The sequence below is a fragment of the Dermacentor albipictus genome, chromosome 10 (assembly GCF_038994185.2).
Source record: "Dermacentor albipictus isolate Rhodes 1998 colony chromosome 10, USDA_Dalb.pri_finalv2, whole genome shotgun sequence".
Classification (NCBI taxonomy): Eukaryota; Metazoa; Arthropoda; class Arachnida; order Ixodida; family Ixodidae; genus Dermacentor; species Dermacentor albipictus.
This window is the reverse complement of record NC_091830.1, coordinates 23,603,470-23,617,587: the sequence shown is the minus strand read 5'-3', so window position 1 is coordinate 23,617,587 and position 14,118 is coordinate 23,603,470. Positions and strand designations below refer to the sequence as shown.

General features: G+C 43.6%; 2 protein-coding genes across 3 annotated transcripts in view; one reads left to right on the top strand and one right to left on the bottom strand.

The window, feature by feature from the left end:
- Window positions 1-14,118, bottom strand: part of B9d2 (B9 domain-containing protein 2) — a 969,675-nt gene that overhangs the window by 278,899 nt on the left and 676,658 nt on the right. The window lies entirely within an intron of this gene.
- ktub (Tub domain-containing protein ktub) overlaps window positions 1-14,118 on the top strand; it is a 122,080-nt gene that overhangs the window by 33,353 nt on the left and 74,609 nt on the right. The window contains exon 1 of one of the 2 annotated variants that reach the window (XM_070527015.1): window positions 624-814. The exons of the other annotated variant lie outside the window; for it this stretch is intronic. Within the exon in view, the coding sequence (XP_070383116.1) occupies window positions 788-814 (27 nt within the window). The 5' untranslated portion in view covers window positions 624-787. Of the gene's footprint in view, window positions 1-623; window positions 815-14,118 lie in introns of those variants that run through there. 2 annotated transcript variants of the gene reach the window in all.

Here is a 14,118-nt window from a genome sequence, read left to right as displayed (position 1 = left end):
CTCGAAACTTTTGTTATACGTCGTATAGGCGACTTTGTCGGCGGCGCTGGTGTGAGGGCCGTTCATAAATTTTGCACGACGCCCGCCCCAAATGAGGTGGATTATTGACCGCTGCCGCGGCCCTTTTGCCTTAAATTGATCTCGACGGTTTTCCTTTCTACTTTTCCTTATTCTCTGCGTTCGCCAGCTATAAAGCGCGAGCGGTGCCGCAGTTTCTTACACGTTGCCTGGCCCGGACGAACCCGACTTTCAAAGAAACGCGCCGGTAGATGCCGGAGTGGAAATTCTCATCTCGTGCCTCTTTTCTGATTTTGTCTTCAGTATTTTCTCTCTAAGTAGTAGAGCACCGTCAAAGGGGGTCATAAAATAAATAAAGAAAGAAAGAAGTAGAGAAAGAAAGGAAGAAAGAGTAGCTAGAGAAACAGCGTAGCGGTGGAAGAGTTTGCGAAGGTAGGCCGAGGAGCGGGACGAAGGAACCCCCCCCCCCCCCCCCCCCAAGTTTTGATCGACTTCTCGGCCTGGCACCAGATGGCGGGAGTGACTGACAGACGGTCGCGCATGCGCCAGAAGGGCCGAGCACGCCGCTGGCTCGGGCACGATGGGTTCCATTGAGCAGACGACGCTTCTATCGGGAGCACGTTCTCGGCGGGCATGGACTCTCGTGGTTACGTCATGCCGGGTCCAAAAGCTTTCTGAAAGTTTGTTTTGAACGTGTGTGGTTGAGGGACAGACTCTCCTTCGAATGATTGTCGAGTGACTGCGTGCGAGCGTCAAGACATTGAGCGTCATGGTTCCCCTGATGTTTTTCGTAATGGTAAGCCTCAACTTGACGTTTTCCGCAGAAGGCTCACGTCTGCTCGGTAGAAACGTGGCACGTGGTTGTGCTGCTGGTGGTCGACGGGATGCTTTTGCATAGTGTATTTCTATTGCTAGCACACGGATACACCTTGACCAAATTTTCTTTATCTCAGCTCACTTTCACTTCTGACACCCGCGTTTCAGTGATGTGAGTGGCGTGAATGATACAAGTAAAACGAAACAGACGACACTGACGTGACTCACCCGTCTGCAGTATGCCGAAAGAGCAATACGCCATTCGTGACAATCATTACGTCGTTCTTATTTAACAATTCCCTTTCTAAACATGACTTCAGGCACGAGTTTTTGAAATTTCCTGAATAATTACTTAACAAACGACGCGAAAGATTACTTAAACGAGTCACGTAGGTACGCAATTAAACTTGAGGTAATATGAAGCATAAGGAGAAAGTTGGCCTTGTAGAAGTGGTGTGAACTCTTCTTCGAGAATTCTATTCTGTGTTGGAATGTTATATCAGGTTATAATTATTTCATAAGAGGGAGATAGGGGTTCCTTGATGAAAACTGGAGACATTCACCTGGCGTCAGCTGTCTAGTTGAATGCGATGATAAATGAAACGATACGCGCACGAAATACGAGACACGATACATATATAAAGGAATTAAGTAGGCGAGGTACTCCTTAATTTATTGTTTCTACGGTATTCTGTGTTTAACAGAACAAATATACACAAGTAGATTAAGGCAGCACTGTGAGACCAGTGTCTCGGAGAAAATGTATTATTCCGATAAATGCAATGGCACCTCAAAAGACAAAAAGAAGTCATCACTTTATTGAAAATGTAGGCGAACATTTGGTGGGGGTTTATTTTTGCATATTTAAGTTTTTGTGCGCGTGCTTATTGACTTTATTCAAGTAATTGGTGTTTCTCTTTTGTGAGTTGTGTTCAGTCTTGAAAAATGGTAGACTGTACCTTTTTGCCTGTTTTGTCCACTACATCGTCCATAGCTTTCTTTTTTATTGTGTGACGTTCTAATGGTTTTCTTATTAATTGTTTCATAAGCGAATATTGCTCTGTTTTCTCATGTTATGTACTATGACGCCGCGTTTACCCGATTTTTTATACAAGGACTGTAAAGACTTTCTAAAAAAAGGAACTTTATAATTTAAGTTGCAGTGGAAGACACGTTAAAGGTAAATCTTCACGCAGATTCTCCATACAGATGAATGTTGGAAATTCACGCTGTCCTAATTTCGCGCAGTGAAAGTTTTTATAAGCTTGACGGGCAGTGACATCGTCCGTTTCCGCTCAAAGAAGAGCAACGGGTTAACGATAGACCTTTAGGCACAGCTTAGAGCGTAGAGGCACGATACACGTTCTCGCATCACACATGTGAAAACTAAATAATACTGTGCGCGCTTAAGGACAATTAGTGTGTTTTGCGGTAGCTTTTGGTTAGTTTTCGTAGATATTGCAACCGCGTCTCGTATTCAAGCGAGTCACTGTATTATGAAAGAGTACAATATGATTTTTTGTGTGTCTTTTTTTCACATCTTAGTAAGTGGAGTTCTCTGGAAGATAATTTTTTTCGTGACGTACGTTATCTGACACACTTACGAACATTTGTTGGTGTTTATGTTTCATATTTGAATTTTTTTTTGCTCTGTTGGCTTTCTTAAAAATTTACGTAATCGGTTGTTATTTTTCTAGAGTTGTGCCCGGCTGGTAGAAGTAATAGGAGTATTAGTTAGTAGTATTATTAGTATAATTAGTAGTAGTACTAGTAGTAATAGTAGTAGTACTAGTAGTAATAGTAGTAGTAGTAGTAGTAGTAGTAGTAGTAGTAGTAGTAGTAGTAGTAGTAGTAGTAGTAGTAGTAATAGTAGTAGTAGTAGTAGTAGTAGTAGTAGTAGTAGTAACAATCACCAGCACGCACTTCTTGGCTGAGAATATCATTTTCCTTAAACAACAAACAGCCCCAAAATGTTCCCGAAGCTGTTATGGAGTATGTGGTTTATTACCCATTCACGTAACAGTTATGGTTTCCGATTGTATGTTATGATTCACAGCATTCAGTTTGCCTGCAAATAAATTGTTGCTGTTTCTTTTTTCTGGCTATACAACAGGTAGATTTGTATTCGATGTTTATTTTTCTTTGCAACTAAGTCTGAACTGTGAGCGAGTTTTTTGTTTGATAATGAACCATTCTCCGTCACGGGACGAGTTAAGTTTTCGGGCACTTGTTTTTCAGTGTCGTTTTCCTTTTTTGCTATTTCAATATGTGTATAAATCATATGTTATCAGCATAGGTTACAGCCAATGGTATACTTTGTAAATGGCTGCCCTACTTGTTTTTAGGTTTGGTGCCATAGAGCCGGCGTGCACACATTGTAGTATATTTTGTGAATTTTCTGAAAATAAAAATAAAATATTATGTGTACAAAAAAAAGAAACATTACTTTATCAAACCAGAGCGCACTGTCTGCAACTCCAGGACTGTCTGAGAGTACTAAACGACGACTCTCTGAATAATTGCTTCACGTCGAATTCCCTCGTCTTTTAGGGTTTTTTTGTTTGTTTCGAATCGCGCTGTCTTTGTTAGTTTCGAATTGCGCTGTCGGAAACCGAACAAAAGAACTTGTGCTCTCATTAATCTCGACGCTCTCGCAAATGCTGTCCATCCTTCAGCAAAGGAGATTGCAGATCTCGCTTCCTGCTCGAAATGCTTTTTTGCGAAGAACGCATTAGCACAAGATCGCTCTTTAGGCTCGACGAGGAAAAAATGAAGACCCGCGAATTTGGAGTGCATTAAAACCGAGCTGTCTATCCAGAAGTGGCAGTGGGACAGCGCATTTGCATTTGTTCGTCGGGAGCACATCACGTGACTTCTGCAACCATTCATTGCGGTGACACGGTCACGGCCCCCTTATGTCGGTAGTGGAGAAGAAAAAGAAGAAAAGAAAAACGGTGTGGCGGACGTCTTTCCCCACAGGTGTGACCTACTCCACGGACAGTGTGTGTGTTATTTCTTATTTTTTTGCATTTGGCCGCTTTTGTATTTCTCAACTCACGTGCCTTACTTTCAAAATCCTAAGAGGTTTAGCGTGCCGAAACGCTTTAATGTGTTCTGAGGGACGCGTGTTTCTTTCACTTAGGATACGGGAAAGGTATAATTTGTATAAAAAAAGAAAGCTGCATAAGTTCTATCAAATAAAAGTCCTGAAAGCTGTACAAAACATATACCCAAAGTTATATTGCAAGCTTCCTGCTACCTATCGATCTAAGCTAAGTTGTGTTTTTAACCTCAAGTTTGAGACGTTAGCAAGAGCTTGGGTATGTGTTTGCAGCAGCGTGATGCTGTGCGCTTCATTAACGGGACTCCCGGTAATAAAGGTAAAAAGTATAACGAAACTCCCGCGCTATGGTGATCTCGTTAGGGGGGGGGGGGGCGGGGGTCTCCGGATCAGTTTTGTACCATATGAGGTTAATTTTGGTGCACCGAAGGCGAAGCGCTGCGAAACTTCTTTTTTGCATCTGCTCCAATCGGAATGCGGCCGCCAATGTAGGGACTCGAACACGGGACCTCGAGTTTGGCAGTAGAACGCCAACGGCACTGAGCTATTGCAGCCGGACTGACTGTAGGCTTGTTTTTTGTCCGTTTGTTGCGCCGAGGTGAACGTTAAAAGATATGCTAAATGAGAAAATAATGTGTGGTGAATAAGGAACTCACACTTCACGAAATCCCCCACCCCCCGCACACACACACAAAAAAGCAGGTGGCGCCACTGCCTTGAAATTCCCGTACCAGTGCACTCTGACGTCATAGATTTTGACGACTCACGGTCGGGGTTAAGTAACTTTTTTATCAGTAAAAAAGAAAAAAAAGAAAAGTCGACTACGCTGTATGTTTTAAGGGGTCAGTCATGAATTCGTACAGAGTTGCAGGAAGTTTTACCGAATCATGGCGGCCCATGTAAGAACTTTGAAATTTGGAACATCACATTTGAATAAAAAAAAAAAGAGAATGAAGTGGTACTTTAGCCTTCATTTTCAGTACGAATAACTAACATGACGAGAACTGCTGTTTCGAAAGAACACTTTGTCAGTCTAAAGTGATGCACCATTCCTCTCAGAGGTGTCCTTTTAATTTCCAATTCTCACAGGGCCATTATGGGGGCGTGTTTTTTGTTTTAATATGGTGATCATTTTAGTTGTATTCTCGTTGTTGAAAGGTCAGCACTTCTTCCATGTCTATGCTCCTTTACTGCCATTATGTCGTTTTGGGCTCGTCGACAAAAACGATATTTGTCACTTTAGCGGCACACCTTGACCTTGGCTGTTGACATTGGATTGGATATTTTCGATTGAACTGAAAGGGCCCAAGCTGTATATTCCTTTTCAAGAGCTGGCCGCGTTTTATAATATCTGACACAACCTAGCTCCTTCCCAGACCATAAAATATTAACGCAACAAAACCACATTTGCTCCGATCGATGTCTCAAACTTTACTGAAAGCACGAACAGGAAATATAATGACGGGATGTTTTTATGTCCTCACAAAACTGCAAATCGTGAAATGACTTGTCCCGTCACGTACTTCCGTACGCGCAATGTCCTTCTGCGCTTAAAACAGAATGTTTTTCCCCTAGGCCTTTGGGCTCTTTTCTATAAGAAAACAAAAACGGCAACGACAACCATTGTTCGTAAAATTGAAGCACCTAATAAAGAACGAACGAATACAGTCGCAACCCTGCTCACGAACATTCAACGGATATCACGTAGCCTGCGTTTTGACTTTGGAATCGGCGTTTCAAGACGTAAGAAAAGATTCGTTTCTTCTCGTGTTCCCCCCGTCAGAATGCCTAGTTTTAAGTAACTAAGTAAGTACGCCACAAACGTCGTCACTCTAATGTGCATCAGCCATTCATTACGCGCTTATACTGTGTTTGTAAGTGGTATGCGGAGTCACGGATAATCATGAGTGCTAACCCCCACTGGCCCCTCTCGGAATTCACATTTGGGTTCAGGGTTCTCAACTACGCATAGTAATGTAGATATCTACCATAAACATAAAGTTTCTTGATTGAGTGAGTGGCTGGGTGTGTCTTCGAGAAATGGAACCGCCCACTGTGGGGGATCGGTCATGAATCGGGCGGCAGTGGAAACAGAATTAAAAAGAATTGTGCGCGATGAAAGAATATGTATGAAAGACGTTACTAGAACATTGTGAAATAATCATTAGAAAGGAGCTCGATGTTGTTGACACGTTATTATGAATTTTAAGAAATAAACTAAAATTGCTAACTATATTGTTGCTCAAGAAATGATGAAATAGGACTTGATAATAACATTAGCATGGTAGCTTCTTGGCATAACATATGTTCATGCACGTTGCAGAAAACTAATGCCGATAGAAAAAGTAGGATGGCGAAGAAGTCAACAATAAACCTATTTTTCTTCGTCAATCTGGCGACGCAGAGAAATGTTGAAAAGACGACTGCCACATTCATGCGCCTCTCATCCTGACTAAGCGGAACAACAATGCTGCATGCGAACAATGTGATCGCTGGTTGACAGCCTTTCTGTCGAAACATTCTTGAATATGTCTGAAAGAAACGGAAAGTACTACGTCTTCGCTCAGGCCGTTACCAAGGGAGCAAAATTGAGCCCCAGCTTCACTAATCATGCATGAAAAATGTTTCGACAGCTTTTCTTTCAGCGGAGATCAAGAGAACCTGAGTTTCTGCGAAATGTTACGACAGTTTCTTTTCACGAAAGAAAAGGAGAAGAATTCCCGACAAAGCATATTCAAATCTGTCCACCCATTCATTAAAAGAAGATTGCTTGTGTCTGGGGTTTTACGTTCCTCAACCACGGTCCTAATGTCAAACACGTGGTAACGAGGAACTTGGGGATTGATTTTTGCTGCTTGTCGTTCTTTAATCTCCACCTACGTCAAAATACGTTAGCGGTTTTGCATTTAACCGCCATGGAAATGCGACCCATTACTTGGAGGTCAGCAGCGTATACGCCTTCACTTTTCGCAAGATTGGGAAAATCATGTCCTAGCAAAAAAAAAAAAACGCACAGCAGACTCCTCGTAAGGTAAGTCGAAGGGGCATTGTCAAACAGGGTACAATCAGAAGAGATCGAAGTGTGCTTTAAGAGAAATAATGCACGAGACATTAAAGCACACTATATTTCTGGCTCACCCAAAAGTCGACGAGAAAGGATAATAAATGAAACACAAATTAAAAAGTAAAGCAGATGTGAATTAAAAAATGGCCTTGAATATGCCTGATACAAGTTACTGCGTTATGCATCCTTACCTAATTCGGAAATGCAGTAATCCTTGTTTGCCAGCTCTGTGTACGCAAACTTCGTCCTTTCTTTCGTTTATGTTATTATTAAAGGTAGGCAAATACCAAGTACTTTTTTTTAATGCGAATAGTAAGTATCGAATATCGAATCGCAGAACGGATAGTTAAACGCACACTCATATATTGACCCCAGGAATATTTATTTTTGCATAGTAAGGCACCACACATGTACTTACTAGTGAAAGTAGACAGCTAACTACAAGATACAATTAGGAAGAATTTTAAACACAAGACTTCAAATTATGATAAAAAAAGCAGCAGGACCAGCTGTGGTTGCTTGGTGGCAATGGTGTTGAGCTGCTAAGCAGTACGAATTGAAGTAAATGTAACCTAACTAAAACGAGCTGTTTTGCTAGGGGTCCTCTGTTCGAATCGTGCCATCGGAGAATTCCATCAATAGACAGTTTTAGTATAGCGTACTCTATACCACTGCGTACGCAAAAAAAAAGCGGGTCGTCACTGCTCATGCGCTGAACGCTAAACGAAATAGCGGGTATAGCGGGCGTACACAACGCAAACGAGTTAGCGTGAGCGTTTTTGCGGGGGTTTGCGGAGTTTGTGGGAAACATGGCGGCGGTCCCAGCTGCCCGCTTCGAATTGAATTTGGCGTTGCTTTTGTAAAATGTATTTCGTTCGTAGCAAATGACTGTGCAAACGGCTTTCGCTTAGTCTCAGGCCGCTTCGGCGACAGAGCATTATGGATAACCTCGTTGTGTTTTCGAGATCACTTCTCGTTTCGAACGAGTCGAACCCTAACGAACGACACATTCGAGATGTCAGCGCTACCTATCGCTACAAAGGCGAAATAGCCGCAACGAGGGCATATAGCCTCTGAGATCCGAAGATATCGCCGGCCAACTAAAATTGTAGAAAATGTGCGCTGCTTAGCGTACGCTATATTATAGCGTATAGCGTACGTTATAGTTGCGTACGCTAAAGTAAAAGTGTCTAATGTAAAGGTGAACGTCTTTCTTAGCGAATTTACCACCACTTTTCCGCATCGGGTATGTTTCAAACCTCTTTCGCGGGCCGACCCCGGAGGTAGTACAGAGCTGCGCCAATGAAATTACATCATTTAATGGGGAGAGCTGAGTTATTGTTGCGCACTTTTACTATTAGACTCTGAGAAAAGTCATGTGGGGCGTGCGATTTGTTTCGTGACATTTGTTTGTGGGTGGCCATTCTCTAAATTCTGAGGAACAAGGCTGTTAAGAATGTAAGACCTGGTATCAGCAACTTTAAATATACAATGGTTTGGAAATATAGCCGGTATATACAACACGTAATATAGCAGGGCATGGCATATACTGTACATATACTTAAATATATGAAGACGCAAACAGCGAAAATGTCCTTGTAGTGTCCATATAATTGCTATAGCGATAAAAAAAGGAACTGAAGTTTTCAGGGCATCATGTGTGAGCACTGCTGGTGTTTGCATCTCCTAAGCAATGTGCCCAGCATGTTACAAGCCTGAAGACCCACCTCGGGGTGGTTCTTCGAATATTGCTCCTATATATAGCTTTCGATGGGGCGATTCGCACGTTGTGCCCGACGCTGGCGTCGTTGCTTATCTCCGTAGAAACACCATTTTGTACGTCGTGTAACCTGCGAAAACAACTTCTCCAAGTTTATCGATCCGGACTTCGTTATGAGTCGAGTAGCAGGCTGGCAGAGGTTGCGGAAATTTGGCTTCGCCGAATCAGGATTTCTTGACGAAGGGTTAATTTAGGCTCGCTGATAGATCTTGTTAAACTACAGGTTGAAACAGTGCGACATGGGACCCAGCAAGAAAACCACAGTACAGAAACCAAGTACAGTACACATCGCTGCCCACATTCCACAGTCAGCGATCTGTCCTTTTATTATATTGCTGTGTGCTTTCTCGGCCGTGTTAATACCTGTCCTTTAATAGGGTTTCCTGTCAGGCGTATTTTATTTGGAATGGAACCCTTTGAAACGAACTGTATGTTGACACATTGTTTTTCATAGAGGGAAATTTCACTTCACCTGAGTTGCCTTAATGGAGGTGGCTGCAATTTTTCAGCCTGCATTTGGTTGATCGCATGGTTCGTACCACAGGCTTGTAAATGCAGGTTTCAGGTTCGCCACTGGAGAAGCTTGCACTGCGGTTGGCGCGAGATCGCATGCAGAATGGCGTCATGCCTAAGCGCATATAGTCTTGCTGAGCCGTAGGGGAGCGTTGCCGTCACTGCAACGATCACGCGATATCACAAGGCTGCCGTGTTTATTGCAGCGAAACTGTTTCTGGCTAGGGTTCTGTGCATTTTTTGTTCTGCGTATGAAAAATCCATGGGCCGATCCCGAACAGGATGCAATACATGACTGATCCGTGGCGGAGGTGAAGCAGGCTTCAAGCACTCCACCGACTTGCAAAAATGACTTTAATAATCACCGTCCGAGTACTCCGTACAGATGGTTAACCGGTGAAGCTGAATCGTGCGGCCCCTGTGTTTATCACTGTGCAAATCGCGACGGTTGATTAAACAACGGCTTGGTAGGCTGCCGGATCGTCGGTAGTCCTCGGTACGAAGTTACTGCTTACGGTCGGCTGCACGAGCCTGTCCTTGTGCCCAGGCTGCAGCACCGGCACGGCGTAGACGAGATCATTGCCGGTTCTGCTCGGGGTGTTGCTGGTCGAGAGCTGCCTTCCCCTCAGGAATACGTATGACGTGTGGCGTACCCATTTAGGAGCCGGAGAGAAACTACTGAGCACGCTCCCGGCTGTGACAGCGAGCAACGACTTCACTACTGTCGCAGCCAATTGGGCGCCTTTCTCTTTCTTTTTCACGCATGCGCATGGGGTTGCGTCAGAAAAGTTTTTGGCGTACAGGCGACAGACCGACGGATGAATCGGCTAGCCGTATACAGCGGCGCTGTGATATCGTGGGCCGAAATATAACCAGTTTCAGATACCAAGCTTATAACACATACATATTGGCCCGCGTCGGCCATGTTTACGTAGGCACCTCCCTCTCTTTGTCGGCATTCCAAGTGCTTGCGTATACGCTTTCCTTCCACTCTCCCGTGGCTGCGGTCTCGTCGAAACATCACGCGTGTCTGGTATCCTCCGGCTCCTCGGGTCGGCGATACCTTCGGCCCCGCGAATGTTCATAAAAATCACGATAATGAGTCCGTAACTTTGTTCAGAATTTTGTGTCACCTCTGTGTCGTGTGCTAAACAGCTTCGCTGGTCATCCACCTTGACAAAATGGAATCGCTCGTGATTTTTTTTTTCTGTAGATTGTAGTGGAACACGAGACAACGAGTGCTTGACGCTTCCGTGGGAGCTAGTTGGTTCGAAAGTCGCTACAGTTTGGAAAGTACGGATAAAAATGGCGCAGGTTTCCGCTGACCCAGGACACGGTTTCATTTTTTTTTTCAGGGATAGATTGGCCGGGAAGGTGGCCTATGTCATTATTACCCTTGGGGCAACCCTGTTAGCGCAAACAGCCCAAGGCGAGGTTGGATGCGTTCGCGCAGTTTGAGGTCGATTGCAACAATCAGAGCTATGATTGCTTCACTTAATCTTATTGTTCGATTTGAGGACATAAAAACAGTGGACATAGATGGACCCAAGAAGCGGGCTGCGAACTGCCAATGAAAGGGGCACAACGACTAATTACTGTTCAGGAAGAAGGGGCTACAGAAACCGAAATTGAAGATAGGTCGCAGGTTAGTATAGAGCAAAGAAAGAACAAGATCAAAGTTACAATAATAAATTTTATTAACGTTTCGAAGTGATTAATCTTTTGAGCGTTTTCATACATTCATGTATACGTGCTTCGTGTATCCGCCCATATTTTCGTGCGCCGGTGATTCTTCTGTATGTGTTTGTGTACGACGTGTTTTCTACCAGCGAGGAGCGTGAACTCTCGAAAAATTGTGAACTGATCAGAAAAACCTACTTTTGTTGTTATTATGCGAGCTTTCAAAATTTTGTTACAGTTGTCTTTTCTCTATTGCTTGGTTGACACTTGTTTTTTAGCTCATCTATGAATTAAGAGCAGAGCACTAGTCGGCGCCGTTCAACAGGCATCAACATCTTCTTACACACAGTTAATAAAAAAAAAGAGGAAAGAGCATGATGACAGATCGCAAATACTGAAAAAAAGGAAAACAAGGACAAAAAGTGCACTAGGAAAAACAAAGGAATTGACCGGATGTCAGCCTAGATACAGAAAAGTATAACAAAAACTAAAAGCGGGTTTCCTAAATTGTTAGGAAATCATTCGCTACAAACTCGAAACGTAGTCAGTTTTTTTCTACAAATACAAGAACGACGCGAGGAGAGTGTTGCTGTGGAGACGCATAATTACTCAGATGCAGGCATTCATCAAGAGTCGTGCAGCCCTGGCCATAAATATATTAAGCACTGAGGTTAATAAAGTGAACTATACATAAAAAGAACATCAAATGAGAGCAGGTTTACAATTTACCATGAAAATGAAATAGCAAAGGCACAGTGGCAGGATGCTGTTAGGCTGCACCATAACAAGGGTGCTGTCCCTGCACATGGCAGAAGGCCACCAGTAAACATTAATCTCTCGATAGAAATTAGGCAAATTAGGCTACCTTGTTCTGTTCATAAAAAGATCATTGGCCATGGAGCATAACTTTTTCTTGCACAAAGACATTTCCTGAAGTCTGTGTGCCAAAGAGCTATGCAAGGCACCGAAAAACCGTGAAAATGTGAGCCGCGATGACCTACACGTGGCGTCGAAGCATTTACTCCCAAAGATACGCAGCGGGATGGCACCACGTGTTCGTTATGATTACATCATTAACTCGAGCGCTCCGCCACTAAATGGTAGTGATTATGTGTGATCGACGGCAACCAAACATGTGAAGCCTCAGCCTGAAGCCAATGTTTCGACATTGCGGCTTGCCTTTGTGGGCGCCCTGACACATTGCCTTACATGTTGGAATAGTGGCCTGGGTTATGACGAAGACAAGTTGGCAAACATTTCCGATGACTTGGAAATAGAATACCTCTAGTTGAAAAGCTTCCATGCATTGAAGTCGGTAATCACAAGGGCGCCGCCATGTTGTGACTCTGCAAGGCTCGCAGGCGCAAACGGCGAGGTGCGATTAAGCCGAGACGAGCAAACAAGATCTTGAGCCTCCCTTAGTATGGTGGCGCCATCTATTTCACGCGCCTGCATATACTTCTTTCACGCACCGTACAATTTACATGAAAGTTTTACAAATAGCTATCGAGTCTTTCTGAAACATATACGGAATGACCTTTACTGTACATTGTCTATAAGTACGTGCTACGGGGAAATACTCGTTTTAGTACGATATTTTGAATATCTTGGTGCCACAAAAATTAGAGGGAGCAACATGGCGGCGCCTTAGCGGTTGCCACATTTTTCTTCCAGCTTATCCTCTGTATTAATTATGCTAACTCTATGCATGGATTTGTCAGGACCACAAAGCCAAGTTTACATACAAAATAGAAAACATGTGTTTGTCAGGGTCCTGACAGAGTGTAGTTAACATACAACGTTGAAGGCGTGATTTTGTTAAGGCCCTGACAAAGTCAAGTTAGCGGGCAAGTTGGGAGAATTGTCTTCATCAGCGTGACTACGAAGACAAGTTGACATACCAGTTAAAAGCATTGTTTTCCCAAAAGTCCTGACCAAGACAAGTTCACTTGAATTTAAAAGATTCGTGAGGTCCCTGACGAAGTCAAGATGGCACGAACGTTGGAATGCACGTGGGTTTCGTGGTTTTGATGAGGACAAGTTCGCCAGTCGAAACTTTGGGTCGAGGCGCCTCAGGCTCGACTCAAAGTTTCGACTGAGGCGCCTCTGGTACGCCGGCTATTGACCACTTGAAGTCTCGATCTTCCTGTGAGGTTCCTGTTTCGTACTTGTGTGCATGCCCTTTTTTATTTTAACATTTAACACGCTGATGTCGAAACAGGACCTTCTGGCTAACCCAGAACGCCTCTTTACGTCAAGCTCCTTAGGTGAAGCCAGGGGCCTGGCGCAGGTAATGTGGTGATTGCCCGTTTACCCCAACCTACGTTACCCTCCCCAACCAGTGCCCTCTTGTTTTCAGCCAGTCGATGAAGCATTTTGTTATTATATACTTACTTCAGCAGCACCCTTCAATGTTTTCCTTTCACAATGAAATATTATGGAAGAGGCGGTGACAAAACTTGCTAACGTTTGTAACATCATCAAATCAATCATTGTGTCTGTCAATCCGTATTAAATGTGCCATGATTGGCTGCGAGTACTTTCTCGACAGGTTCTGCGTTTGGCCTTTCATGGCCCTTGCTTTACCGAGTGCATCCACCATCCAGACGGGAATCAAGAATACCCAATTACACAACTTTCTGATTACGTTTAGCAATTGCGTTCAGATTACGAGGTCGTGCAAGAAGAAGTAGTGCAAACAAAAGGAATTATCAAATAAATAGCTCTGTTGGCGACATTAACTACAATTTTGAGTTATTGCAGGCGAATGTTTGACGGAATAATGGAGTGTATAACACTTTTATATCGATCTCAATTTTCTGGGCTCTCGGAGACCCATGCTACGCCCCGCTTTCATGCTTCAGTCATTGGACGAACTTTGGTATTAAATTACAACGCTTCATGTCATTAGCTTCTCTTCGATGCACCGCTGGAGCATAATGCACACTTATTCATGAGAACCACTCAGGGGCGTGGTGCGGCCAACTGTGCCCTCATAGCCGGACATTTGCATACACCGAACCTGTTCCACAACAGGTTCGGTCCTTGAGGGAATGAGTATGTAAAGCAGTTTGAGAGATTACGAAGGACTGAAGTTTAAAGATGCTACACAGAAGCAAGATCAACGCAACAATTTTTTCTGAGGTATAAGCGACAAAGGAGGCAGAGAGCCGTGTGCACTAAGTC